Raw genomic sequence first — 26,876 nt, forward strand, 5'->3', positions numbered from 1 at the left:
TGCCAACTTGCTAACTTACTTGCCATCTTTCATGGGTGGAAGTTGGCGGGGGCCTGTGCCAACTTACTTACTTGCCAACTTTCATGGGTGGAAGTTGGCGGGGCCTCTGCCAACTTGCCAACTTACTTGCCAACTTTCATGGGTGGAAGTTGGCAGGGGCCTCTGCAACTTGCCAACTTACTTACTTGCCAACTTTCATGGGTGGAAGTTGGCGGGGGCCTCTGCCAACTTGCCAACTTACTTGCCAACTTTCATTCAGGGAAGTTGGCGGGGCCTGTGCCAACTAACCAACTTACTTACTTGCAAACTTTCATGGGTCTAAGTTGGCGGGGACCTCTGCCAACTTGCCAACTTACTTACTTGCCAACTTTCATGGGTGGAAGTTGGCGGAGGCCTGTGCCAACTTGCCAACTTACTTGCCAACTTTCGGACAGAGAAGTTGACGGGGGCCTCTGCCAACTTGCCAACTTACTTACTTGCCAATTATCATGGGTAGAACTTGGCGGGGGCCTCTCCCAACTTGCTAACTTACTTGCCAACTTTAATGGGTGGAAGTTGGCGGGGGCCTGTGCCAACTTGCCAACTTACTTACTTGCCAACTTTCATGGGTGGAAGTTGGCGGGGGCCTCTGCCAACTTGCCAACTTACTTGCCAACTTTCATACAGGGAAGTTGGCAGGGGCCTCTGCCAACTTGCCAACTTACTTACTTGCCAACTTTAATGGGTGGAAGTTGGCGGGGGCCTCTGCCAACTTGCTAACTTACTTGCCATCTTTCATGGGTGGAAGTTGGCGGGGGCCTGTGCCAACTTACTTACTTGCCAACTTTCATGGGTGGAAGTTGGCGGGGGCCTCTGCCAACTTGCCAACTTACTTGACAACTTTCATGGGTGGAAGTTGGCGGGGGCCTCTGCCAACTTGCCAACTTACTTACTTGCCAACTTTCATGGGTGGAAGTTGGCGGGGGCCTTTGCCAACTTGCCAACTTACTTGCCAACTTTCATTCAGGGAAGTTGGCGGGGCCTGTGCCAACTTGCCAACTTACTTACTTGCCAACTTTCATGGGTGGAAGTTGGCGGGGGGCCTGTGCCAACTTACCAACTTACTTACTTGCCAACTTTCATGGGTGGAAGTTGGCAGGGGCCTCTGCCAACTTGCCAACTTACTTACTTGCCAACTTTAATGGGTGGAAGTTGGCGGCGGCTCTGCCAACTTGCTAACTTACTTGCCATCTTTCATGGGTGGAAGTTGGCGGGGGCCTTTGCCAACTTACTTACTTGCCAACTTTCATGGGTGGAAGTTGGCGGGGGCCTCTGCCAACTTGCCAACTTACTTGACAACTTTCATGGGTGGAAGTTGGCGGGGGCCTCTGCCAACTTGCCAACTTACTTACTTGCCAACTTTCATGGGTGGAAGTTGGCGGAGGCCTGTGCCAACTTGCCAACTTACTTGCCAACTTTCGGACAGGGAATTTGATGGGGGCCTCTGCCAACTTGCCAACTTACTTACTTGCCAACTTTCATGGGTGGAACTTGGCGGGGGCCTCTCCCAACTTGCTAACTTACTTGCCAACTTTAATTGGTGGAAGTTGGCGGGGGCCTGTGCCAACTTGCCAACTTACTTACTTGCCAACTTTCATGGGTGGAAGTTGGCGGGGGCCTCTGCCAACTTGCCAACTTAGTTGCCAACTTTCATACAGGAAGTTGGCAGGGGCCTCTGCCAACTTGCCAACTTACTTACTTGCCAACTTTAATGGGTGGAAGTTGGTGGCGGCTCTGCCAACTTGCTAACTTACTTGCCATCTTTCATGGGTGGAAGTTGGCGGGGGCCTATGCCAACTTACTTACTTGCCAACTTTCATGGGTGGAAGTTGGCGGGGGCCTCTGCCAACTTGCCAACTTACTTGACAACTTTCATGGGTGGAAGTTGGCGGGGGCCTCTGCCAACTTGCCAACTTACTTACTTGCCAACTTTCATGGGTGGAAGTTGGCGGGGGCCTCTGCCAACTTGCCAACTTACTTGCCAACTTTCATTCAGGGAAGTTGGCGGGGCCTGTGCCACTAACCAACTTACTTACTTGCCAACTTTCATGGGTGGAAGTTGGCGGGGGGCCTGTGCCAACTTACCAACTTACTTACTTGCAAACTTTCATGGGTCTAAGTTGGCGGGGACCTCTGCCAACTTGCCAACTTACTTACTTGCCAACTTTCATGGGTGGAAGTTGGCGGAGGAATGTGCCAACTTGCCAACTTACTTGCCAACTTTCATACAGAGAAGTCGGCGGGGGCCTGTGCCAACTTGCCAACTTACTTACTTGCCAACTTTCATGGGTGGAAGTTGGCGGGGGCCTCTCCCAACTTGCTAACTTACTTGCCAACTTTAATGGGTGGAAGTTGGCGGGGGCCTGTGCCAACTTGCCAACTTACTTACTTGCCAACTTTCATGGGTGGAAGTTGGCGGGGGCCTCTGCCAACTTGCCAACTTACTTGCCAACTTTCATACAGGGAAGTTGGCGGGGGCCTCTGCCAACTTGCCAACTTACTTACTTGCCAACTTTAATGGGTGGAAGTTGGCGGGGGCCTCTGCCAACTTGCTAACTTACTTGCCATCTTTCATGGGTGGAAGTTGGCGGGGGCCTGTGCCAACTTACTTACTTGCCAACTTTAATGGGTGGAAGTTGGCGGGGGCCTCTGCCAACTTGCCAACTTACTTGACAACTTTCATGGGTGGAAGTTGGCGGGGGCCTCTGCCAACTTGCCAACTTACTTACTTGCCAACTTTCATGGGTGGAAGTTGGCGGAGGCCTGTGCCAACTTGCCAACTTACTTGCCAACTTTCGGACAGGGAATTTGATGGGGGCCTTTGCCAACTTGCCAACTTACTTACTTGCCAACTTTCATGGGTGGAAGTTGGCGGGGGCCTCTCCCAACTTGCTAACTTACTTGCCAACTTTAATGGGTGGAAGTTGGCGGGGGCCTGTGCCAACTTGCCAACTTACTTACTTGCCAACTTTCATGGGTGGAAGTTGGTGGGGGCCTCTGCCAACTTGCCAACTTACTTACTTGCCAACTTTAATGGGTGGAAGTTGGCGGGGGCCTCTGCCAACTTGCCAACTTACTTGCCAACTTTCATACAGGGAAGTTGGCGGGGGCCTCTGCCAACTTGCCAACTTACTTACTTGCCAACTTTCATGGGTGGAAGTTGGCGGGGGCCTCTCCCAACTTGCTAACTTACTTGCCAACTTTAATGGGTGGAAGTTGGCGGGGGCCTGTGCCAACTTGCCAACTTACTTACTTGCCAACTTTGATGGGTGGAAGTTGGCGGGGGCCTCTGCCAACTTGCCAACTTACTTACTTGCCAACTTTCATGGGTGGAAGTTGGCGGGGGCCTGTGCCAACTTGCCAACTTACTTGCCAACTTTCATACAGGGAAGTTGGCGGGGCCTCTGCCAACTTGCCAACTTACTACTTACTTGCCAACTTTAATGGGTGGAAGTTGGCGGTGGCCTCTGCCAACTTGCCAACTTACTTTCTTGCCAACTTTCATGGGTGGAAGTTGGCGGGGGCCTCTGCCAACTTGCCAACTTACTTGACAACTTTCATGGGTGGAAGTTGGCGGGGGCCTCTGCCAACTTGCCAACTTACTTACTTGCCAACACTTTCATGGTGGAAGTTGGCGGGGCCTCTGCCAACTTGCCAACTTACTTACTTGCCAACTTTCATGGGTGGAAGTTGGCGGGGGCCTCTGCCAACTTACCAACTTACTTACTTGCAAACTTTCATGGGTCTAAGTTGGCGGGGACCTCTGCCAACTTGCCAACTTACTTACTTGCCAACTCTCATGGGTGGAAGTTGGCGGAGGCCTGTGCCAACTTGCCAACTCACTTGCCAACTTTCGGACAGAGAAGTTGACGGGGGCCTCTGCCAACTTGCCAACTTACTTACTTGCCAACTTTCATGGGTGGAAGTTGGCGGGGGCCTCTCCCAACTTGCTAACTTACTTGCCAACTTTAATGGGTGGAAGTTGGCGGGGGCCTGTGCCAACTTGCCAACTTACTTACTTGCAAACTTTCATGGGTGGAAGTTGGCGGGGGCCTCTGCCAACTTGCCAACTTACTTGCCAACTTTCATACAGGGAAGTTGGCAGGGGCCTCTGCCAACTTGCCAACTTACTTACTTGCCAACTTTAATGGGTGGAAGTTGGCGGCGGCTCTGCCAACTTGCTAACTTACTTGCCATCTTTCATGGGTGGAAGTTGGCGGGGGCCTGTGCCAACTTACTTACTTGCCAACTTTCATGGGTGGAAGTTGGCGGGGGCCTCTGCCAACTTGCCAACTTACTTGACAACTTTCATGGGTGGAAGTTGGCGGGGGCCTCTGCCAACTTGCCAACTTACTTACTTGCCAACTTTCATGGGTGGAAGTTGGCGGAGGCCTGTGCCAACTTGCCAACTTACTTGCCAACTTTCGGACAGGGAATTTGATGGGGGCCTTTGCCAACTGCCAACTTACTTACTTGCCAACTTTCATGGGTGGAACTTGGCGGGGGCCTCTCCCAACTTGCTAACTTACTTGCCAACTTTAATTGGTGGAAGTTGGCGGGGGCCTGTGCCAACTTGCCAACTTACTTACTTGCCAACTTTCATGGGTGGAAGTTGGCGGGGGCCTCTGCCAACTTGCCAACTTACTTACTTGCCAACTTTAATGGGTGGAAGTTGGCGGGGGCCTCTGCCAACTTGCGAACTTACTTGCCAACTTTCAGACAGGGAAGTTGGCGGGGGCCTCTGCCAACTTGCCAACTTACTTACTTGCCAACTTTCATGTGTGGAACTTGGCGGGGGCCTCTCCCAACTTGCTAACTTACTTGCCAACTTTAATTGGTGGAAGTTTGCGGGGCCTGTGCCAACTTGCCAACTTACTTACTTGCCAACTTTCATGGGTGGAAGTTGGCGGGGGCCTCTGTCAACTTGCCAACTTACTTACTTGCCAACTTTCATGGGTGGAAGTTGGTGGGGGCCTGTGCCAACTTGCCAACTTACTTGCCAACTTTCATACTGGGAAGTTGGCGGGGGCCTCTGCAACTTGCCAACTTACTTACTTGCCAACTTTAATGGGTGGAAGTTGGCACAGGCCTCTGCCAACTTGCCAACTTACTTTCTTGCCAACTTTCATGGGTGGAAGTTGGCGGGGGCCTCTGCCAATTTGCCAACTTACTTGACAACTTCCATGGGTGGAAGTTGGCGGGGGGCCTCTGCCAACTTGCCAACTTACTTTTCTTGCCAACTTTCATGGGTGGAAGTTGGTGGAGGCCTGTGCCAGCTTGCCAACTTACTTGCCAACTTTCATGGGTGGAAGTTGGCGGGGGCCTCTGCCAACTTGCCAACTTACTTTCTTGCCAACTTTCATGGGTGGAAGTTGGTGGGGCCTCTGCCAACTTGCCAACTTACTTGACAACTTCCATGGGTGGAAGTTGGTGGAGGCCTGTGCCAGCTTGCCAACTTACTTGCCAACTTTCATGGGTGGAAGTTGGCGGGGGCCTCTGCCAACTTGCCAACTTACTTACTTGCCAACTTTAATGGGTGAAGTTTGCAGAGGCCTCCGCCAACTTCCCCATTGAAAGTTGGCAAGTAAGTTGGCAAGTTGGCAGAGGCCCCGGCCAACTTCGGCCCATGAAAGTTGCAAGTAAGTAAGTTGGCAAGTTGGCAGAGGCCCCCGCCAACTTCCCCATTGAAAGTTGGCAAGTAAGTTGGCAAGTTGGCAGAGGGTCCCACGAACTTGCTAACTTCCACAACTTGGCAAAGGGCGCCACCAACTTCCACGCATGAAAGTTGGCAAGTAAGTAAGTTGGCAAGTTGGCAGAGGCCCCCGCCAACTTCCCCATTGAAAGTTGGCAAGTAAGTTGGCAAGTTGGCAGAGGGTCCCACGAACTTGGAAACTTCCACAAGTTTGCTATTGAATTATGTAACAGATGATAGCCACCGACTTGGTATTTCAGAGTTTGAAGTTGTACCCAAGAGGGGGAAGTTGGTCGACGAAACCTGAAACTTGTACATTCTGCATATCATTAGCATCTCATTGTCGGCTACATGGACTGTCTGCCGGAAGTTGGCGGGGGCCTGTGCCAACTTGCCAACTTACTTGCCAACTTTCATGGGTGGAAGTTGGCGGGGGCCTCTGCCAACTTGCCAACTTACTTACTTGCCAACTTTCATTGGTGGAAGTTGGCGGGGGCCTCTGCCAACTTGCCAACTTACTTACTTGCCAACTTTCATGGGTGGAAGTTGGCGGGGGCCTCTGCCAACTTGCCAACTTACTTACTTGCCAACTTTCATTGGTGGAAGTTGGCGGGGGCCTCTGCCAACTTGCTAACTTACTTGCCAACTTTAATGGGTGGAAGTTGGCGGGGGCCTCTGCCAACTTGCCAACTTACTTACTTGCCAACTTTCATGGTTGGAAGTTGGTGGAGGCCTGTGCCAGCTTGCCAACTTACTTACTTGCCAACTGTAATGGGTGGAAGTTGGCAGAGGCCTCCGCCAACTTCCCCATTGAAAGTTGGCAAGTAAGTTGGCAAGTTGGCAGAGGCCCCCGCCAACTTCGGCCCATGAAGTTGGCAAGTAAGTAAGTTGGCAAGTTGGCAGAGGCTCCCGCCAACTTCCCCATTGAAAGTTGGCAAGTAAGTTGGCAAGTTGGCAGAGGGTCCCACGAACTTGCTAACTTCCACAACTTGGCAAAGGGCGCCACCACTTCCACGCATGAAAGTTGGCAAGTAAGTAAGTTGGCAAGTTGGCAGAGGCCCCCGCCAACTTCCCCATTGAAAGTTGGCAAGTAAGTTGGCAAGTTGGCAGAGGGTCCCACGAACTTGGAAACTTCCACAAGTTTGCTATTGAATTATGTAACAGACGATAGCCACCGACTTGGTATTTCAGAGTTTGAAGTTGTACCCAAGAGGGGGAAGTTGGTCGATGAAACCTGAAACTTGTACATTCTGCATATCATTAGCATCTCATTGTCGGCTACATGGACTGTCTGCCGGAAGTTGGCGGGGGCCTGTGCCAACTTGCCAACTTACTTGCCAACTTTCATGGGTGGAAGTTGGCGGGGGCCTCTGCCAACTTGCCAACTTACTTACTTGCCAACTTTCATTGGTGGAAGTTGGCGGCGGCCTCTGCCAACTTGCTAACTTACTTGCCAACTTTAATGGGTGGAAGTTGGCGGGGGCCTGTGCCAACTTGCCAACTTACTTACTTGCCAACTTTCATTGGTGGAAGTTGGTGGAGGCCTGTGCCAGCTTGCCAACTTACTTACTTGCCAACTTTAATGGGTGGAAGTTGGCAGAGGCCTGTGCCAACTTCCCCATTTAAAGTTGGCAAGTAAGTTGGCAAGTTGGCAGAGGCCCCCGCCAACTTCGGCCCATGAAAGTTGGCAAGTAAGTAAGTTGGCAAGTTGGCAGAGGCCCCGCCAACTTCCCCATTGAAAGTTGGCAAGTAAGTTGGCAAGTTGGCAGAGGGTCCCACGAACTTGCTAACTTCCACAACTTGGCAAAGGGCGCCACCATCTTCCACGCATGAAAGTTGGCAAGTAAGTAAGTTGGCAAGTTGGCAGAGGCCCCTGCGAACTTCCCCATTGAAAGTTGGCAAGTAAGTTGGCAAGTTGGCAGAGGGTCCCACGAACTTGGAAACTTCCATAAGTTTGCTATTGAATTATGTAACAGACGATAGCCACCGACTTGGTATTTCAGAGTTTGAAGTTGTACCCAAGAGGGGAAGTTGGTCGACGAAACCTGAAACTTGTACATTCTGCATATCATTAGCATCTCATTGTCGGCTACATGGACTGTCTGCCGGAAGTTGGCGGGGGCCTGTGCCAACTTGCCAACTTACTTGCCAACTTTCATGGGTGGAAGTTGGCGGGGGCCTCTGCCAACTTGCCAACTTACTTACTTGCCAACTTTCATTGGTGGAAGTTGGCGGGGGCCTCTGCCAACTTGCTAACTTACTTGCCAACTTTAATGGGTGGAAGTTGGCGGGGGCCTGTGCCAACTTGCCAACTTACTTACTTGCCAACTTTCATGGGTGGAAGTTGGCGGGGGCCTCTGCCAACTTGCCAACTTACTTACTTGCCAACTTTCATGGGTGGAAGTTGGAGGAGGCCTGTGCCAACTTGCCAACTTACTTACTTTCCACTTTCACGGGTGGAAGTTGGAGGAGGCCTGTGCCAACTTGCCAACTTACTTTCCAACTTTGATACCGGGAAGTAGGCGGGGGCCTGTGCCAACTTGCCAACTTACTTACTTGCCAACTTTCATGGGTGGAAGTTGGCAGAGGCCTCTGCCAACTTGCCAACTTACTTGACAACTTTCATGGGTGGAAGTTGGCGGGGGCCTCTGCCAACTTGCCAACTTACTTTCTTGCCAACTTTCATGGGTGGAAGTTGGTGGAGGCCTGTGCCAGCTTGCCAACTTACTTGCCAACTTTCATGGGTGGAAGTTGGCGGAAGCCTGTGCCAACTTGCCAACTTACTTACTTGCCAACTTTAATGGGTGGAAGTTGGCAGAGGCCTCCGCCAACTTCCCCATTGAAAGTTGGCAAGTAAGTTGGCAAGTTGGCAGAGGCCCCCGCCAACTTCGGCCCATGAAAGTTGGCAAGTAAGTAAGTTGGCAAGTTGGCAGAGGCCCCCGCCAACTTCCCCATTGAAAGTTGGCAAGTAAGTTGGCAAGTTGGCAGAGGGTCCCACGAACTTGGAAACTTCCACAAGTTTGCTATTGAATTATGTACAGACAAGAGCCACTGACTTGGTATTTCAGAGTTTGAAGTTGTACCCAAGAGGGGAAGTTGGTCGACGAAACCTGAAACTTGTACATTCTGCATATCATTAGCATCTCATTGTCGGCTACATGGACTGTCTGCCTTTGAATGGCTCCGTAGTAATTTCCGTAGACACTTCCGGTCAAGGTTGATGACATCAAGCTGCCGTTGTTGGCCCGCTTACGGCTGGTTCGAGTAGCCTTTCACGCTTGCATCGTTTACATGGCCACTGACATACATGCCATGTGTCAAACCCAGTATCGTCTAGGAGTTTGCAAACGTACTGAGTTCTGTTTCACCTATACGGCAACGAAGCGAACCATGTTGTAAACAAACGTCGTAGTACAACCAGCGTATCGGACGGGGACTGCATGCTGAGCGCCAGCCAGCCAGACGGCAAGTGCGTGCGTGAGGACTCAAAAAATGTAATAAATCGTACAGTAAGACATTATTATCAATATTGTGAACCATTGTCAAGATTTATAGTTTTGTGTATTACATGGTTTATCCGATATTTCCCCTCCTTTTAAATGCGCAGTCCTATTTTCGTTTTCCAAAAAAAAACTTGCTCGCTGTGGGGCCGCAGTGCTGAATAATGGAATACATTATCAGTAATAATGTATGGATATGACGTCACAAAATTCACTGGTATTGACAAAGCTATAATATAATGAGCAATAAGTATTGTATTGTATTGTATTGTATGTCAATCCGCGACGGGAAGCGGCCATCGCTTTTCTAAAATATTGAATCAAATGGCGATGAATTTTTGATATCGCACGCATTTTTATCTCCAAAACGATGCTGAATATTATGTAAACTACATGCTTATCATTCCATATGGTATATGATAAAACCTTTACGGGCCTGATACGGGTTTTGCCGCTCTTGGTCGCAAGGCTTACGGGCCCTCGCACGCTTAGGCCCTTTCACCGTACAAACTCGGTCCGCGAAAACCGTATCAGGGCCGTAAAGATTATAGAAGATATTTTATGACAGGAAATCTTTTGAATTTATTTAACCTCATTGGTGTTCATGCTTTAAAAAAGGCGGGGGCTAGTGTTTCGTTGTGCATTATCTGTATGAAAATACAGAGAGACTGCAGGAAGTGACTTAAATCCCACCATGACCTGCAGTATACCAGACTCTCTCACACTCACAGCCTTTCGTCTGCTTCGCAGCATTATCATCTCTCGTGTACAGTGTAATGCCCTCAACGCTCTGGCTAAGACAGCCCCGGAACCAAAGAAGAGAGAAAAATGTCTTGATTAAAACCGGGGCAGGAGAGGGCCGTACAGCGTACAGTGAACCTTAGGCTGTGCGAAGTGGAGGAGTTTAGCAAGTTCGATGTTCTTTCTTTAGAACCATTTATCACTGTCGTTCACCATTTAGCTCAGTGCTGTGCAACTTCCCTGCCAGTACTACCAGTCTGATATTCATGCTAAAAATCCAAATGTAGGAGAACGCGATCGCGATGCACGCTTTATATTGCATTCAAAGTATGTTTCTGCTGATGTGCAGCTGTGGATTTTCAATCCATAATACACAATTACTACAGCTCTTGAATGTCTATCTTCTTTTCTTATTTTATTTCACACAGCAGCCATCGTAAACGTAGATTTACGTCATACCTGATAGGAAATAACCTCTGAAACCTGTATTAAGAAGAGATTATTTCCCCAAAACTTCTGGTTTTACTTTAGTTTCATTAGATTATCCGAAGAAAGACAACATAAATGTTACTACAACGGAAATAAGCCAGCGATATTTATATGCCGATGATAAATTGTGCAATTTTGTTTCCTAGTCAGATGCATATACGTGCAATTTATTTACATAAAGCACGAACGTGTTCTCCTTTCATTTTCCAGGGGTTTCTATACGATTTTCTCGTCACCGAGACAAAGACCCCACTGCAAGCAATAATGCTTCCACGAAACAACGAAGAATTCAAGAACAGTTTTAATGCCGATACAACAAACAGCGAATGTGAGTAATAATTCTGAAATAATCATTTTCTGATAGGAAATGATCAGAGTTAACGACGAGAGGGTTGGAGCGAAACGGGGAGGGGGTGTTATTAAAATTATTGGGGCCGAGAGATTGGGTTTAGTGACATTTTTCATACGCAATAAGGAACCTCCGATTTTTTAAAACGGGCTAATGAGAAAGAATCACTGCCCTGGGCGGGAAAGAAAATGTTTCTCTTTAATAAAAACTTTCACAAACTTTCCATGGAAATCAGTTTCTGAATCGATAAATGATGACCACTAGAAATGCTACAGTGTTATGACTGTACAGTACATCTCTTCATAGGCCAGTGAGATCATTGATAACTCAGTGGAGTGGCAAAGCAGAAGTGTTATCTTCCTTTGCCCTCTCTGTTTGACACAAGAAATCATTAGTGTTGTATGCAGTCTTAAAACTTATTATGAGGCTCAAATTTACATAGTACTTCAGATATAAGATAAATATACACGTACTTCATCAATGGAATTATTAGACTGTGTTGTAATTTCAGCATAACAGGCTGACGTTATCATTTAACAAGTCATTGACAATGACACAGTCCCCACTTGTACTTTAATTACAAGTCCTCTGAGAGGAAAGAGTCCTCTTCATTAATTAGGTCTGTGATTAAAAATACTGCGATACAGATGGGGTTAATGGCCAAAATTGAGTTCCATGGTGGTGAAAACATAAAACCAATGTAAGCCGCCATACTAATTACAAAAGGTAATTAAAATGAATCAATTAGTACTTAATCGACAGGATGCTGCCAAACATTTTTGCATCCTATCCCTGACAGATTATCAGCGGTACAATATTTCATAAAGTTTGATGCAGTACTTTGGACATTCACCCTAAAAACAAAAATCCATTATGTAAATGCAAACTAGCAATTAATTTATATATATAAATGATACCACTAAGTGTCATTGATTTGTATTTACAACACTATGAGATCAAAATCTGTACCAAGTTTCATCAACTTTAACGCAGTATTTGTGGATATATCACTCTAATTAGGAAAGTTCATTACATATGCAATTACAAATTAATTAACTTGACACTGATAAATGTCTTTTTCACAGTTAAAGCAATGTGAGCTTAACATCTGTACCAAGTTTCATGAAATTTGATACAGTATTTCTTGACATATCAGACTAATTATGAAAACTCAATAATTGACATGATACTGCTACATGCCGTTAAACAAATTGATGTGCATGTGTATGACATAGGTCAATGTCCTTCTGCCAACTTTGAATGATACTGGTGGAAATATGCCTGAGTTACAGCTCTGTACTTGAAAAAATCGTAACAAAATGGCCACCAGGCAGCCATTATATTGCATTGGACTGTGAAACCAATAGAAATGCATATTTATGACATGATAGGTCAATGTCCTTGTACTAACTTTGAAAAAAATCAGTCGATACATATTCAAATTATGGCTCAGGACATGACAAAATCATAACAAAATGGCCACAAGGCAGCCATATTGCATCGGATTGTGAAACCAATTGACATGCATATTTATGACATAGGTCAATGTCCTTGTACAAACTTTGAATAAAATCCGATGATAAATGTCTGAGTTATGGCTAAGGAAATGAAAAAATTGTAACAAAATGGCCGCCATGTGGCCATATTGGATCATATCGTGAAACAAATTGACGTGCATATGTATGATATAGGTCAATGTCCTTGTACCAACTTTGAATACAATCGCTTGAGATGTGCCTGAGTTATGGCTCCGTACGTGAAAAAATCGTAACAAAATGGCTGCATGGCGGCTATATTGGATCGTATCACAAAACAAATCGACGTGCACATGTATGACATATGAAGTAATCCTTGTACCAAGTTTAAATGAAATCACTCCTTGCATCTCTGAGATGTCTGCGTGCACGGACGGACGTACGACATGACCAAACCTATAAGTCCCCCCTGACGGTGCCCGTAGGTACTAATAACGTGAAACGTATCAAATATATGTACAATGATATGACTGAATTCTTGCCTGTGGTAGAAGCAATAGACGCAATTGAAACTTAACGTCATGGGACAGAAAGTATTGTCCATGTAAGGTAGCTTACGACACGTTGGGTCAAAATATTCTAAAATTAAACTGTCATTCCTGTAAAAAGGAGTAATTCATATACAATGCTCACAAAATCTTTGCTTTAAAGTCTCCAGGATCCTACTATTCTTTGAGATCTTGTCGCCCTCATATCATATCTATGAAATCATTAAAATCGCTGTAGGTAAGTGAAAAATGAAGATTTAATTAAAGGGTAGAATTCTGTGTTACCACCGTCACAGGTATGGTTTAGGCAATTGTAATAGAAAATTGTATTTTTGCATGGTCATCGTTCCAACCTTTCCTTGAATTCGCAGTGAACATGCCATCTCGATGGCCTCTATTAATATCATGGATACATGCAAAGAAAAATTAGATGGGACCCTTTCCACGATATAATTATATGCAATGCCATTTAAAAGAATTTTTAAATAATCCGATAATTCGAGACTCTTTTTTCAGTTATCGATAAAAAAAAGACTGACTATGAAGGGAAAGAGGCTGTTTCAACTTTTTCGAATTTTCACGAGGCCTGTAAATTTATATTGGCAGGTAGCATATATTTATACTTCGCCACACAGAAGGGCAAATCAACCATGGAAGATGTGGAGAAATTAAAATATGATTGCAGTGAGATATTCAGTGCATCTTCCCTTCAAGTCTTCCCTGTGGTAAGCTTTAATCATCTTAATTGTTATCGTCCTTGGCAACCGCTAAGATTCAATGTTGTTCACCCGTCAGTAAGGGTGTTTCTTTATCACTTTCTACAAGGTGTATGCAACGTTACGGACAGCTATACGAACACAAATGAAACACGATCAGAAAACATTCAAGGAGTTCATTATTAAGGTAGTATGCGCCACGAAAGTGAGAGGTTTAAGCTTTTGCTCAAACTTGCCTCGCTAAAACTTGCATGATTCTCTTACTTAATAAAGAATAAAACTCTAGGGTCACCATGCAAAGTTTATCACCATAGAAACAATTTACCACAGTACTGATTTGAAACTCAAAATGGCCACCATTCCTGTGTTATTTCTATGGAAGAATTAACTTTGTAGATTTTCGAAATGACCAATCTTGCGAAAAAAACTTTCCTTGATCAAATAACTTTAAAATGAGCCTTCACAAGAGGAAGACCAGAAAATTACTCTAAAAATTTGAGAGTGTGAATAAGTGGCGCATTCTACCTTAAGAAGAATATCTTAGCCAAAGATACGACATTGCGACCGAACTCCTTTGACGCTATCGACAACAGATAATCGAGAGTAAGTTTTCAACCATTATCACAACCATTCAATTTCTTGATATTTATAAACATTCAACACAGGATGGTAGGACTCTTTCAAATCCACATGTCAATCCAGAATGGTTTGAAAAGCCTCTATCGGAGTATGTCTTCGTTATCATAAAGATGTCTCCGATGCGGGCAACTACCGTAGAGGGAGAGTTGACTGTTTTCTACCAACCCAAATTCAATATTCTTTCAACAGATGTAACAGTTATTCCCATTGGTAGGTAGGTTTACATACTGTGAAGTTGAAAAGATTTCTTTTCCTAAACATTCGTATGACGTTATTAAGGACTCGTAACCTGATGATGAATCAGTTCAGTATTTTGTTGTTGTTTCAACAAACTGGATTTGGGACCTGGAAAAAATGTTCGGTTAAAATGGTTGACCTGGAAGTAAACTCGTAAATCTCTCTTGTAATTATAGAATAGATTAAGGCAAAGAGAGTGATGTTATACACTAACGCTTGCTACAATGTCGATGCCTGTATTGGTAATGGAAGTCTGAAAGCGTGTCATCTCGTTATATTGGTGACAAGAACGTGGTACAATGCGCCTCGGGGACAGATATTCTGACTCTCAAACTTTTACAATTCTTTTCTGATCCACCACTTGTGCGGTCTTGTTTTGAAGCTCTTGCTACAAGAAAAATTGTTATCATCTTAGTTTTTCGAAAATCGAAAATTTTATTAGTCCCTATAGAGTTAACACAGGGAAGGCAGCCATTTGAATTTCAAATATCGGTATGGGTCATTTGTTTCTCTTGTACAAAAATTGACCCCTGATTTTTATTCTTGATTTTGAAAGAGAATTGTTGAAAGATTCCTTGAAGAAAGTTTGAGTAAAAGTTTAAGTCTTTATTTTCGAGGCGCATACTACCTCGGGGCATGTGTTATGTCATTGTCCCACAAACGATACGATGCAGTAGTTTTAGGATGGTTGCTTCCGCGACACAGGCAGAAAGGAAGGAGAGGATTGATAAATGTCGAGTAACAGTCGAGGAATCGTGCACACTTCTAGTCTAGTTTTATAGTGAAAGTGTACAAGGGTTAACACCAAAGTAAAACTGTTACTACATATTTTAAATGATATTAAGTTTGGGGAAATTATCACATAGCGTTTTTGTGATTATATTCAAGGCTGTCCTAAAGGAAAATATGGTTTTGCATGCAATAATGACTGTGTTTGTCAAAACGGTGCTGAGTGTCATGCTTTCAACGGAGCATGCAAATGTAAACCTGGATGGAAAGGACCAGCGTGTGATATTTGTAAGTACTTCCATCCTAGAAGAAAAGACTCATTGATTCTGCTACCTGTTTGCCCATAAAACGCCCTTGACCGTTTTCAGACGACCAGAAAAGACACGACTTCAGTTTTTACAATGTCTTTTCGGTCCACCACTTGTTAGGGCTCAGCATTTTGAAGCCCTCGGAGCTAACAAGTTTTCACCGTCTTATTAACGTCGTATTTTATACAATTCTGCATCTGGTCTACCGTTTGTGGGGCTCATTTTGAAGCTCTCGAAGTAAAATTTTGATAGATAGTTTTGTGAAAATCAAAATTTAATTTTCCTCATGGAGATGGCGGCCATCTTGCATAATTTTAAATATCGGTAAAGATTGAGTAATTTATTTTTCTCTAGTACCACAAGTTGTGCGATGATCCACCATTTTTATTCTTGATTTGGTACGAGGAGGGAAAGTGTGAGAAAAAATTAAAGTCTTTCAGTTTCGAGCCGCATACTGCTGAAGGATAACTTTCTAGAGCAAAAACAATAGAAATATCAAGAGTTATGGCTATTTTACCTTTATTGTCGCAGGAAGCGAAAATGTGTTTACCATGGTATATTCATTTTGTCTTTGCAGCCTCCAAGTTGGTAGAAATAATACCAGCGACAATAAATATTTCATACGGTAAGATGTTAACCATGTGCTGCTTCATTTACAATTTTATCGTCGATGACCACCATGACATCGTCTGGTACAAAGGGAAGACTATTGTTGATGAGGATGACGACCCTCGTATCAACTTTCGTAACAATGGTGATGGGTAAGAATAATGTCTTTGATCGGTTCAGTCGATTTCAAACTTCGATGTTGTACTTGATCTCATTGAAGACAAATAAAAGACATTCAGAATTATGAGAGTTAAACATAGAACCGATACATGGTGTATCAATTGCAATAATAGAGACAGACTGTGTGCTGATATTTCTCTAGGTTTCTTCTTTATCATTCATATATTATTCATATTTGGTTTCATAAATATTGAAAAATTGTTTGTAAATCACGTATCAGACGTATGACCCCGTTCACTGACATTTACGCTCTCGGCGTTTCAAGATCTGAAGATTTTCACATAATCATCTGCTGGAGACCCTGGAAGTAATCGATCCTATCCAAGACCAAAATTTACCACTTGTTGGGGTATCATTTGAAGTAATCGATCCTATCCAAGACCAAAATTTACCACTTGTTGGGGTATCATTTGAAGCAAATAAAATTTTCGGTGTCTTATTTATCGTCTCATTTTATGTGAAATATATAAAATTTGAATTTCCCATTGAGTTCATTTGTGGATGACATCCATTTTGAATTTTTGAAATTCCTATTGAAACATCAACAATTACATTATGTGACAAAGCATTGAGGAAGGGTGAACAAATACATAACATAATGTCATGATGTCATAAGTCATGATGCAACTTCGACGCATTCTCTGCAGACGTTTTGCATATATCATAATTACACTGTATGATTCTCATAGCCTTGTGCAAGATACGCGAATGGTTTCGTTCTTGGTCGAACACATTGAATACAAATTGTTAAGGAAGCTCAAATTCGTAAAATAGATTTGTAGAAAATCACCAGCATTGTTTGTGCGTCACAGAGACACTAAATGCAGAACCTATCCATCTGTTTCAAGTTTTCTTGAACTATCCATGAACCGAATGTGCATCACTAGGTTCAGAACTGCTGAGAAACATCACGTGCTCATATCAAAATATCGAAAATATTTAATTTATAAAAACAATAGCACGGTTCAGACTGTGTGATGAATTCGGAAACTGTATGAACAAATGACCCATTTTGGGACGAAGACAATGCTCTGAAATGAGTATAAATTTAGGATCCATAAATGTCTTACCCTTCGTTAAAGAACACAAAACGGGAGAGAAAAAAACAATTTTCAAAGACGGCGATAGATAAATGGTTATGCCAAGAAGATGATTGGCAAATTTGACAACTCCTTTTATATTACCACCTCAACTTGACCAATATATCTCGAATTTTATGTAATATAGGGTTCCTTTGTCATCGTATATTTGGTTTTATCAAATGGGTCGGTTAGATGTTTTGCATACACAAAGCATAACACACGACTACAGATTTGAAGATACTGGTATTGTATACAAAAAGTCAGCTATTTAAATGAAAAATATTCGATTACATTTATCAAAAATATACACTAAGAATAAAGTCGGCTACTGAAGATCGGTTTCTATTAGACTTAAAGCGGACGAGACAATGTTCATAGTAGATCGTACGTTTGGCAAAACAAGCATCACATTCTCTGCGTCTGCATGATATGTTACTGTTAATATCCACAGTTCAGACCAACCCGATGGATTTATTCTATCATGAATCTCTCTGAGCTGACGTTCCTTCATGTCAAATGTATGCTGTTTGATCACACATTACACCTTATCACAATGAAACGATGTCTAGCATGTCATTTCTGTTTATTCCAAAAAACACAACAAAAGAGTACTTTTTCACAGTCTTCCACTTGTGCAATCTTACAGCAACTCAACTGTAACTATTGACTACGTTACTGATGACGATGCTGGTATTTATGAATGTGAAGTTACGGACAGTACAGGTCAGAAACACAGAGCATGGTCTAGCTTGACCGTGAAAGGTAAGATTACAGTAAATATTTAGAGGAAGAAAACCTCTACATAAATATCGGCACTGGATAAAAAATAAATGAATCACGCGTTTGATGACAGGCTATTTTCATGACCTAGACATGACCTTACATGTTTGCATTTTGATGGTTTTTAACATTTTGTTGCGGCACAAATTTAGTACCTAAACGAATTTTAAGTTAGTGGTAACACACACACTGGAACGGAACTTCTTTGGATGTCCACCTGAATCCATAGCAACAAATAGGTTGACCGCGGCCACCGAATTATGTTCCTAGTACCCACATGTAGAACAGATACTGTAACACTGAACTTGGATTCAAACCTCACATTAGACAGTAAAGCCACGTTGACTCCCACTGATCACAGCAATGACAGAAGAACGCAGCGGCGTGGCAGCAAGCGAGCTTTTAAACGGTTGGATATGAATAATTCATTAACACACCTGGTCACATAAAATGGAAGGCAAAGTAAGGGTGCAAAACTTGTTCACCTGGTCACGTACAGCTACGTAACAATAGACAAAGCTCCATCTCTGTGTCAAATAGAAGGACAAAACTGTCATGGTACATTTCAATATGGTTAATAAATGAATTTCAAGACTAGTGTAGTTTTTATGTTCCGTCACACCATGCAAATTGTAAGTCAGAAAATATCCTTGTAAAGAAACTAATGAAATTTAGGTTTGAAGGATAACGGGAGAGCTGTGTTTTCGGTTGTATAATGTTAGTAATTCTTGTGAGCGTAGATATAGATGAGAGTTTCAAACAAAGTCTAATTTTTCGCGATTACAGTCAAACCCTTCGTCCTGTACACGTGTTCTTATTACTCTATCAGGCTGTCCTACCAACAAATGGGGAACCACATGTACAGAAACGTGTAATTGTCAGCACAGCACATCTTGTGACCGATATGAAGGATGCCTTTGTTTATCGGGATGGAACGGAACAACTTGTTCTGTCGGTGAGAAAACATTTCTATCAATTTGATCACATAAATTCCTATCTAATGCGAATGATTACCCAATGCCATCATGAAGCTATAGGTGTAATATCTGCGAAATTGACAATTTGGAGTATAAACATTGAGATGAATGGCATCTATATCGATGCTAAATCTCATTCGTGTCACGGTATGATTCTTAGGTATCAAGTATGCGGGCGTTCACTTCGTTTAACTCAATAAATACACTATGTGATGTGCCAGTGAATATTTTGATGGATATCAGGCGCTATATAAAATTCTCATCGTGTCGTATTGTATCGTATCGTACATGTCTCAATGACAGTATAAAATCTTGCCAAATAAAAGATACTCATTAATTTAAAACCATAAGCTGCCTAATAGTAAAAAAAAACAGAATAAACCTCCGATGATTATTTTTGGCCAGAGAGACGCTGATTTGGATATATATTGATTTGTCAGACGTACAGATGCCAAGGGTGGTCTTCTGTCCCGACGATATGCTGTCGCTAGGCAACGAAAACGAACCAAACGTCAGCATGAATTGGGTAGAGCCGCAGTTTACTGACAATTCAGATCGACTGAACGTAACTTCGAATTTCAAGCCTGGAGACAAATTTGGATACGGTAGTCACCATGTCGTGTACACGGCAATCGATGGAGCGAAAAACGAAGCCACTTGTGACTTTGTCATTACGATCACAGAACAAGGTGAGCATATCTCTGGTTTAAAATGATGAAAGCGGCAATCCTCAATCCCTTGTTCTCACATTAGTGCTTGTTAACTTGGTTAATCATTTTTTTCTTGATGAAGCTGACAAAAACCCTTGCCCTTTAAAACCTTCGATCTTGTTCACTGCTTGTTCTCAATTTGTCTCGGTTATTGCAAGCGAGCGATAGCCAATCGCCCTTTCGTCGTTCAGAACCACTCAGCATTGTCTCTATACTACTCTCACGAAAGACCAACAGATCTGACTGCTTACAGTTACAACACAGGTATGATCAAATGCAGTCAACTTCCATTGTATCAACATTTATCCGCCCCATGGAGCTCAGAGGTGATCACTTCATTTCCTAAGCTCTCGTGAAACTTAATTTTTCGAGTCTTGCATTGAACTCAAGCTAGCACAATTTTGTGTACATCACCATGAACATCATCCGAATGCTTAATTTTGTGTTAAAACACTTCCAATATTACATCATTGTAGAAAAAAGCCAAATTGCAGAATTCGGCGAATGCAGAATGATTTATTCTGCTGTGCAAACGAAAAGACAAAATGAAGTTTATCGTGACTTCTTTTCATAGTTAGACAATCCAACGTGTATGGTCGATGAAAGACAAGTTGGTTAATAGTTGTGCCCGATTCATATCATCAGGAGGTTTCTCTTTGACATATTATCAATTCTTTTTTATTGATTTGTAGAATCTCGGTCACGTGTTATTTTATCATCAACGTTCATTGGCGTTATATCAGCGCTGGCGTCTTTATGTCTACTTGGTCAATATCTGGTCTACAAATACCGACACGAAATTCAGACTATTATTGCCGATAAGTTTCAAGCATACGAAGATGACGGTAGGTAGCTCATCCAAGTAGACGATTCTGACAATGTAGAATGACGTATTGATGGACATTACAACAGTCTTTCTTAAAGGGTATGAAAGAAAGTGAGAATTCACTTGACAACTTAAACTCAGAGGGATCAGTTTAAGCGTGAAAGCTTCAAATTTCAAGTGATGGAATGAACACGTCAGCAATATTTTGGCATATGCTACAATGAATATCGTAATAATACATCGCATATTTTTGTTTTGTTTTTAGGATTTTGTTTTGCTCTGTTGTCTTTTTAATTTTGTTTGAGTATTGTTTTATGAAGAGATTCAAAATTACACGCCTCCCTTGTAAAAATGATGTTAGAGTTATGGCAAAATTCTGCCATGTGTTAATCTCTAATGAATTCAAACTGCTGTCAGTATCTAGATATACAATCAAAATCACTGTGTGAATTTATTTGAACTTAGTCTATTAATGATGGACAATGGGAATGAGTGTGTACATGGATGTTCTAAATCCCTTGGAAAAAGTTTCCTTCCAGCCTTCTAATTTTTCAGTACAATATAAAATGTTTTAAACTTTAACCATAACTGTTACCTAAGATGCATCCAAAGTCAGATAAGATGTGATTTCCGCTAGGGATGTTTCCCTCAGAGGCCAATTAAACTGATCAAAGATACAGACACAAGGAGTTTTATTTTGACACAAAGGGTCACTGGCATTGTTTTTTCTCTCAAATATTTTTCTCGATTGAGATTTTGTCTGTGTCAACCAACACGTTCCTATTGTGACTGGCTATTTCACTATAAAAGCTATCGAGTTACCGATAATAAAAGCACCTACTGTGTGACTTATCTGTGAATGCCATCGGCAGACTGAGTTGATGACGTCGAAACCAGAACAGTAAATGAGTTTTCACTCATGTACCGGGGTGCCCTGTGTTGAATCATTCTGAATCTGAAAGTGTAGATACATGTCCGTCTTTACGTTGTGTACTCAGATCAGAGGAAGTACGATGCCTTTGTATCGGTGAAGGGCGATACTGCCGAGGAGGAATTTGTCTACAAAGTCTTACTTCCAACGTTGGAAGAAGAACACGGTTTTCACCTCTGCGTCCATCACAGAGACTTTACAATCGGTGAAGGTAAGATTATCAATAAATGTTATAAATAGCATAGAGAGCATTTTGATGTCAAAGAGATCAACTGTCTTTAACCAGTGGCGTTCAACACGAGGAAGTCTTTCTGCCATAGGTTTTTGCTAACTTTCGTATTTGAAGAACTTACAAGAAAGTATGCAAGAGAATCAGTAGCAATAGTATTGATGGACAATCAATGCCACCTCTTTTCAGAAAGGAAGTAATGTGAACTAAAGTTTCATGACGTCACAAACAAAGTTTCAGGCATGTTGAGGGTTGTGTGCAGGTCTCTCAGTGGTCAATTTTCTATGTAAAAGGTCTTTAGGCCCTTTAAGTAAAAATCTTTGTGTGCCGTCAGTGTGCTGGTAGGTTTTGAGAGAAAATTAAGACAAACACAATGTTAACACTATTACAAATAAAATTATAATTTTTCCAAAAGAAACCCAGATAAAAAATGAGCTTATGTTAATACATTCGTGTTTTGTCTGTGTTTGATCTGACTGGCTGGTAGGGTTTTCAAAAATCCATGGACGGCGAACAAAGAATTTTCTTTAAATGGCTTTATGATATGTCAATTTCAGCCCAGGCAGTTATTTAAACTCCGAAACTAGACTGGAAGTCATTTTGGTTATATTTTGTAATTTCAGCCATTGTCGAGAATATCGTGACAGCTATCAGGGAAAGTCGGCGAACTATTCTGGTTCTATCTCCATCATTTGTCGAGAGTGAATGGTGTGACTATGAACTTGCCTTGGCTCACACAGAAATGATAAGTCTTCGACAAAAACTCATTCCCATAATGTTTGATGACATCACCAGAATGGCGAACCTAGGAGCCGGTTTGCAGTCGATCCTGAACACCATCACGTACATCGAGTGGCCGCGAGAGGGCGCCGAAAAGGATGTGCGGAAATTCTGGAAGCGGCTTGTGAAAGCTATGCCGAAAAGGAGGAATAGACAGGTTCAAGTGGAGCGTCCTCCGTTATATCAAAGGATGTTACATTTCACGACGGTCAGGAACTGTTTGCATAAAACTGCCTGCTGTAACCGGCACGTCAGACACCGGAACGATAGCGTAGAATCTGACATCAACCTTGATGATCCCGATGCAATCCCTCTCCTGGCGTACAATGTCGATGAACTCGAGTGTTGATGCAAACGCCTTTATTTCTCTTGAGTCGGGCATGAATGGAGAAAATAGGGGTTACTTTTCAATGTCTTGAATAATCTAAGCTCATTCAGTCCTTATTCTAATCCGAGCCATGACCTGATAGATGGACAACTTGACCATGGAAATTACAGGATGTGAACAGACTAGAAGTCTCAATTCAGTGCAAAGAGCAGAATACAAAGCGTTTATATTAATAAGCAATATTTCGTGAAATGCCAATAGCGTATTGGACACGATTTCATGTATTCATTAAAATAAATTTGCATACGGCATTAGGTGATATCAGACTCGACAAATTCATGGAAAGCGCCCTGCCATGGTTCCATTTGAGATAGTACCAAACCTCTTGCAAAGTTTTACATTTTGAAAACAGACTTGTATCGAAAATTTTCTACTATTAACTTGTTATCATTAATATTGTTGTTGTTGTGGTGGTGGTGGTTTTGCTCTTGTTGACCTATCACAGGTTAAATGATATAATTCAAACCTGTCTTTGATAACAGATCATTGTAGTCAATAATCTCACTTTAATTATCGGCAAAGCTGTTTTCTAACTGTTACAATTGTTTTCATATTTTCATGCACACCACAGTGCAGTCGTCAAAGAAGAGAGAGAGGGGTTATGTCATGTAATCAATACTGAATAAGGTGCTAGAACCAGTCGTCTTACTTGACAAAGTTGCAGTTTTATTTCCTTTGCTAGCGTCATCTTTCAATTCACCTGAAGAGAAATCATGCATGCACATAATGCTAATGGGTGCCGTATGGCAATGTGATCATGAACTTTATAATGTTATCGTATAGGTGTAATTATATAGGGGCTAGGAGAGTGTACGTAAGGAGAGAGTTGCATTGGTCCTGTTTCATAAGTCATGTCCATGACATATGTACCAACATCTGTGATTGGTTCATCTTGTAATTTAAGGTCCATTTGCGTTACGCTGATTGGTGGGACCTCATGCGTTAGGTCTCATTACTATGTATTATTCACTTTACAGCTCCCTGATTGGTTAATATGTAGGTCCGGTCCTCCAGTACTCACTATCTCATTATGCAATGCCCCACGTGCTTCCCGGCTACCGTTGAAGTACGGGTTAGGCTTAAGTAAGGGTTAGGGTTAGGGTTAGGCTTATTCACTCCCTCTATATATGAGTCTCAATATATAGAGGGGGTGAATAAGCATAACCCTAACCCTAACCCTAACCCTAACTTAAGCCTAACCCTAACCCTAACCATCGGAAATACGTATCAACAAACAAACAAACAAATAAATAAACAAACAAATAAGTAAACTGCTCTTTATTGACAAATATTAACAAAACAGCTTTTCGCTGTTATTTTATTAAAAATAACAAATAAACAAACACAAACACATACACACAAACAAACAGACACAAATAAACAACAAGCACGAGTCCCCTGTGCGACCACGTGCAGGCATCATCCAAAAGTACATGGGACATTGCATAGTGAGGCAGTGAACACTGGAGGACCGGACCTACACATCAGGAAGCTGTAAATTGAATAATACATAATAATGAGACCAAATACATGAGGTCCCTCAAATGACTGTTCCGAAAGTGGACCTTAGAGAAGCGGATTAACCAATCAGAGCATGCAGTACATGTGTGTAGGACGTGTAATGTAGGTCATTTTGAAACAGGACTATTGGGTCAAATAATGACAGTGTCCTTGTAGTGTTTCTCAAGACATCTAAATCACGTTTGCAACAACAACAACCACCGTAATAGTTATGTTCGTTGAATTTTATTGGTCAACAACAACAACACGACTAATATAAACATAAACAACAATACAAACAACAACAACAACTAGATTACTGTGTCCCTGTGAAATTGTAAGCGCATTCTGCCCAACATGTGGCACCTGCCATATATAAATCTGTAAGTCAAAAGAGTAAGTCTTAATCTTCAGACAGAGATCATTTGTTTAAGTGATACATCATACTTGTCTATAAATTCATGACATCTGCCAAAAAGCGTTTGACTGTAGAGATAGGCCTTTTCCTTGAGTACAAGCTTGCAATGGAGATGGTTGTGTCTCTCCACAAAATCACTATATGAACTACATGCCCGAGTGAGTGCAACCTAATATAGTTTATCATGGCGGAGTGGAGTCTCCGTTGATGCAGTTCTGTACCCTGCAACTTTCTTCGGAGATTTTGGGTGATGGGGATAGGTGAAAAATACCGCAATTATACGGTGTCGCTCAAATTTGATCAGAATTCAGTTTTTTTCAGTTCAGTTCAGTTCAGTTCAGGTGCACACATATGTGCACGTTTATTGCTTTTCAAGGCCTCCAGCCCATAAGCAAGGGGGTACAACAAAGTGATACAGGTGAGAAGTACACATACAGGGTTAAGACATACAGTACAGTAAATACACTAATTTCTCGTGAAAAAGGAATAAGAAAATCAGTTCATAGTACTAAAAAATCGTACTGAAAACTACTATGACATTTCAGTATTTTTCAAAACTGATTCTCTGAGTTTGAAAGCTTTATATACAAAGGTACATAATGATAAGATCATTGATGGATCCTTTTCACTCATAATTCTCAAAAACATTTGGAAGTGAGGATTATTGATATCTTCTCGTGGAAGATATTGCTTTCTCAAATTCGCATATACAGGACACACAAGTAGAAAATGATACTCATCTTCTACATATTTACCAGAGCATACCTTACAATGCCTTGCTTATTCACAGTTCAAGTCTCTCCTTGATCAGAATTGGTATATACCAGTATGGGTTACCAATGATCAACAATAAATGTTGTTTCTATCTGTTCAGAGGAGGAAAATTCTACGTTGATGTTATGGCAATGATTTCTGCACAGTACAACCAGAAAAACAACAAGAAATATTTAAACCAGAAAAACAAGAATGACAAAAGTAATAAAGGTCTAACTTTAGGTACTGGAGGTAAACTTTAGCAATATGCATAGCAGAAACAAGCCCCTCTTAGTTTAGTATAAACGGTCTTCCCCCATCTACTGTCTATGGTTGCAGCTGGTCTGTTAATATGTAACAGTTCATAAACAATGACAGGAAATGAGTCAAGATCAGTGGAGTTTGCCTGTTTCTCACTGGCATGCGTCCTGCACATTTGCAGGATTTCACTTTTTCTTACCTCATTTGCACATTTTTGACACGGATGTGTTCATTTGAACAAATTCACATCTCAACCCCTGCATCTACCTGTACACCAAATACTGAGATGGTAGCTTTGGCGGTATGGGAGCCTTTGTGTGTGACGGACATACATCCGCACATACCCACAAATATACAGACATACAGACATGCAAATCAGATGCAAATGAACTGATTCAGCTTATACGATAACCTCACATTGGTACACCAAATGTGAGCTAAAAATCAAAAGCCAAAATCTATTGGGAAAATTGTGGGCAACGGAACTGCAGCAAGAGTCTGCACATCTCGATAGAACTTATCTGCAGCTTGTTACAACCGGTTTACTCCCCGTATCGTGTTCACTCAGCCGACTTTTCAAGTGATATAGAAAATCGACAAAAACACTGCTCAAACACATCAATATACCTTCTTTAACTTACTCCAAAAACATTTGGCTGATGGAAGCATCTTGCAACCGTAAAAGCCTATTCAGGTATGGGACTGACTATCCATTGTGTTGTGCACTATCGGCCAATTCCATTCATTTTCAAAAAAGAGGCAGAAAAATCTTTGTAATATTGTCAATTTATTGAAATTTCACAAAATACTCAGGATGAGAAGACACTTTAGAAAAATATTCAAACAGTGGTGTTGCAGTGTCAGAATTTACGATAAAATGACAACTGTATTTGAATACTTTGTTTCGTCCTTTAAGAAATCTTAGAACTCATAAAAATTACATCAAATCACAGTGACACATCAAGAATTGTGACAACATACTAATTTTTT

The 26,876-nt window shown here is 42.3% G+C and overlaps 1 protein-coding gene across 1 annotated transcript in view; it reads left to right on the forward strand.

The window, feature by feature from the left end:
* The window catches only part of LOC139147171 (uncharacterized), a 41,141-nt gene extending 16,958 nt beyond the window's left edge, over positions 1-24,183 (forward strand). Inside the window, exons 5-15 of the mRNA XM_070718089.1 lie at positions 10,672-10,789; positions 13,440-13,558; positions 14,215-14,398; positions 15,314-15,442; positions 16,040-16,223; positions 17,980-18,095; positions 18,943-19,068; positions 19,531-19,779; positions 20,493-20,645; positions 21,625-21,768; positions 22,410-24,183. Of these exons, the coding sequence (XP_070574190.1) occupies positions 10,672-10,789; positions 13,440-13,558; positions 14,215-14,398; positions 15,314-15,442; positions 16,040-16,223; positions 17,980-18,095; positions 18,943-19,068; positions 19,531-19,779; positions 20,493-20,645; positions 21,625-21,768; positions 22,410-22,915 (2,028 nt within the window). The 3' untranslated portion in view covers positions 22,916-24,183. The remainder of the gene's footprint in view (positions 1-10,671; positions 10,790-13,439; positions 13,559-14,214; positions 14,399-15,313; positions 15,443-16,039; positions 16,224-17,979; positions 18,096-18,942; positions 19,069-19,530; positions 19,780-20,492; positions 20,646-21,624; positions 21,769-22,409) is intronic.
* The last annotated feature ends 2,693 nt before the right edge of the window (positions 24,184-26,876 follow it).

This window comes from Ptychodera flava, chromosome 13 (assembly GCF_041260155.1).
Source record: "Ptychodera flava strain L36383 chromosome 13, AS_Pfla_20210202, whole genome shotgun sequence".
Classification (NCBI taxonomy): Eukaryota; Metazoa; Hemichordata; class Enteropneusta; family Ptychoderidae; genus Ptychodera; species Ptychodera flava.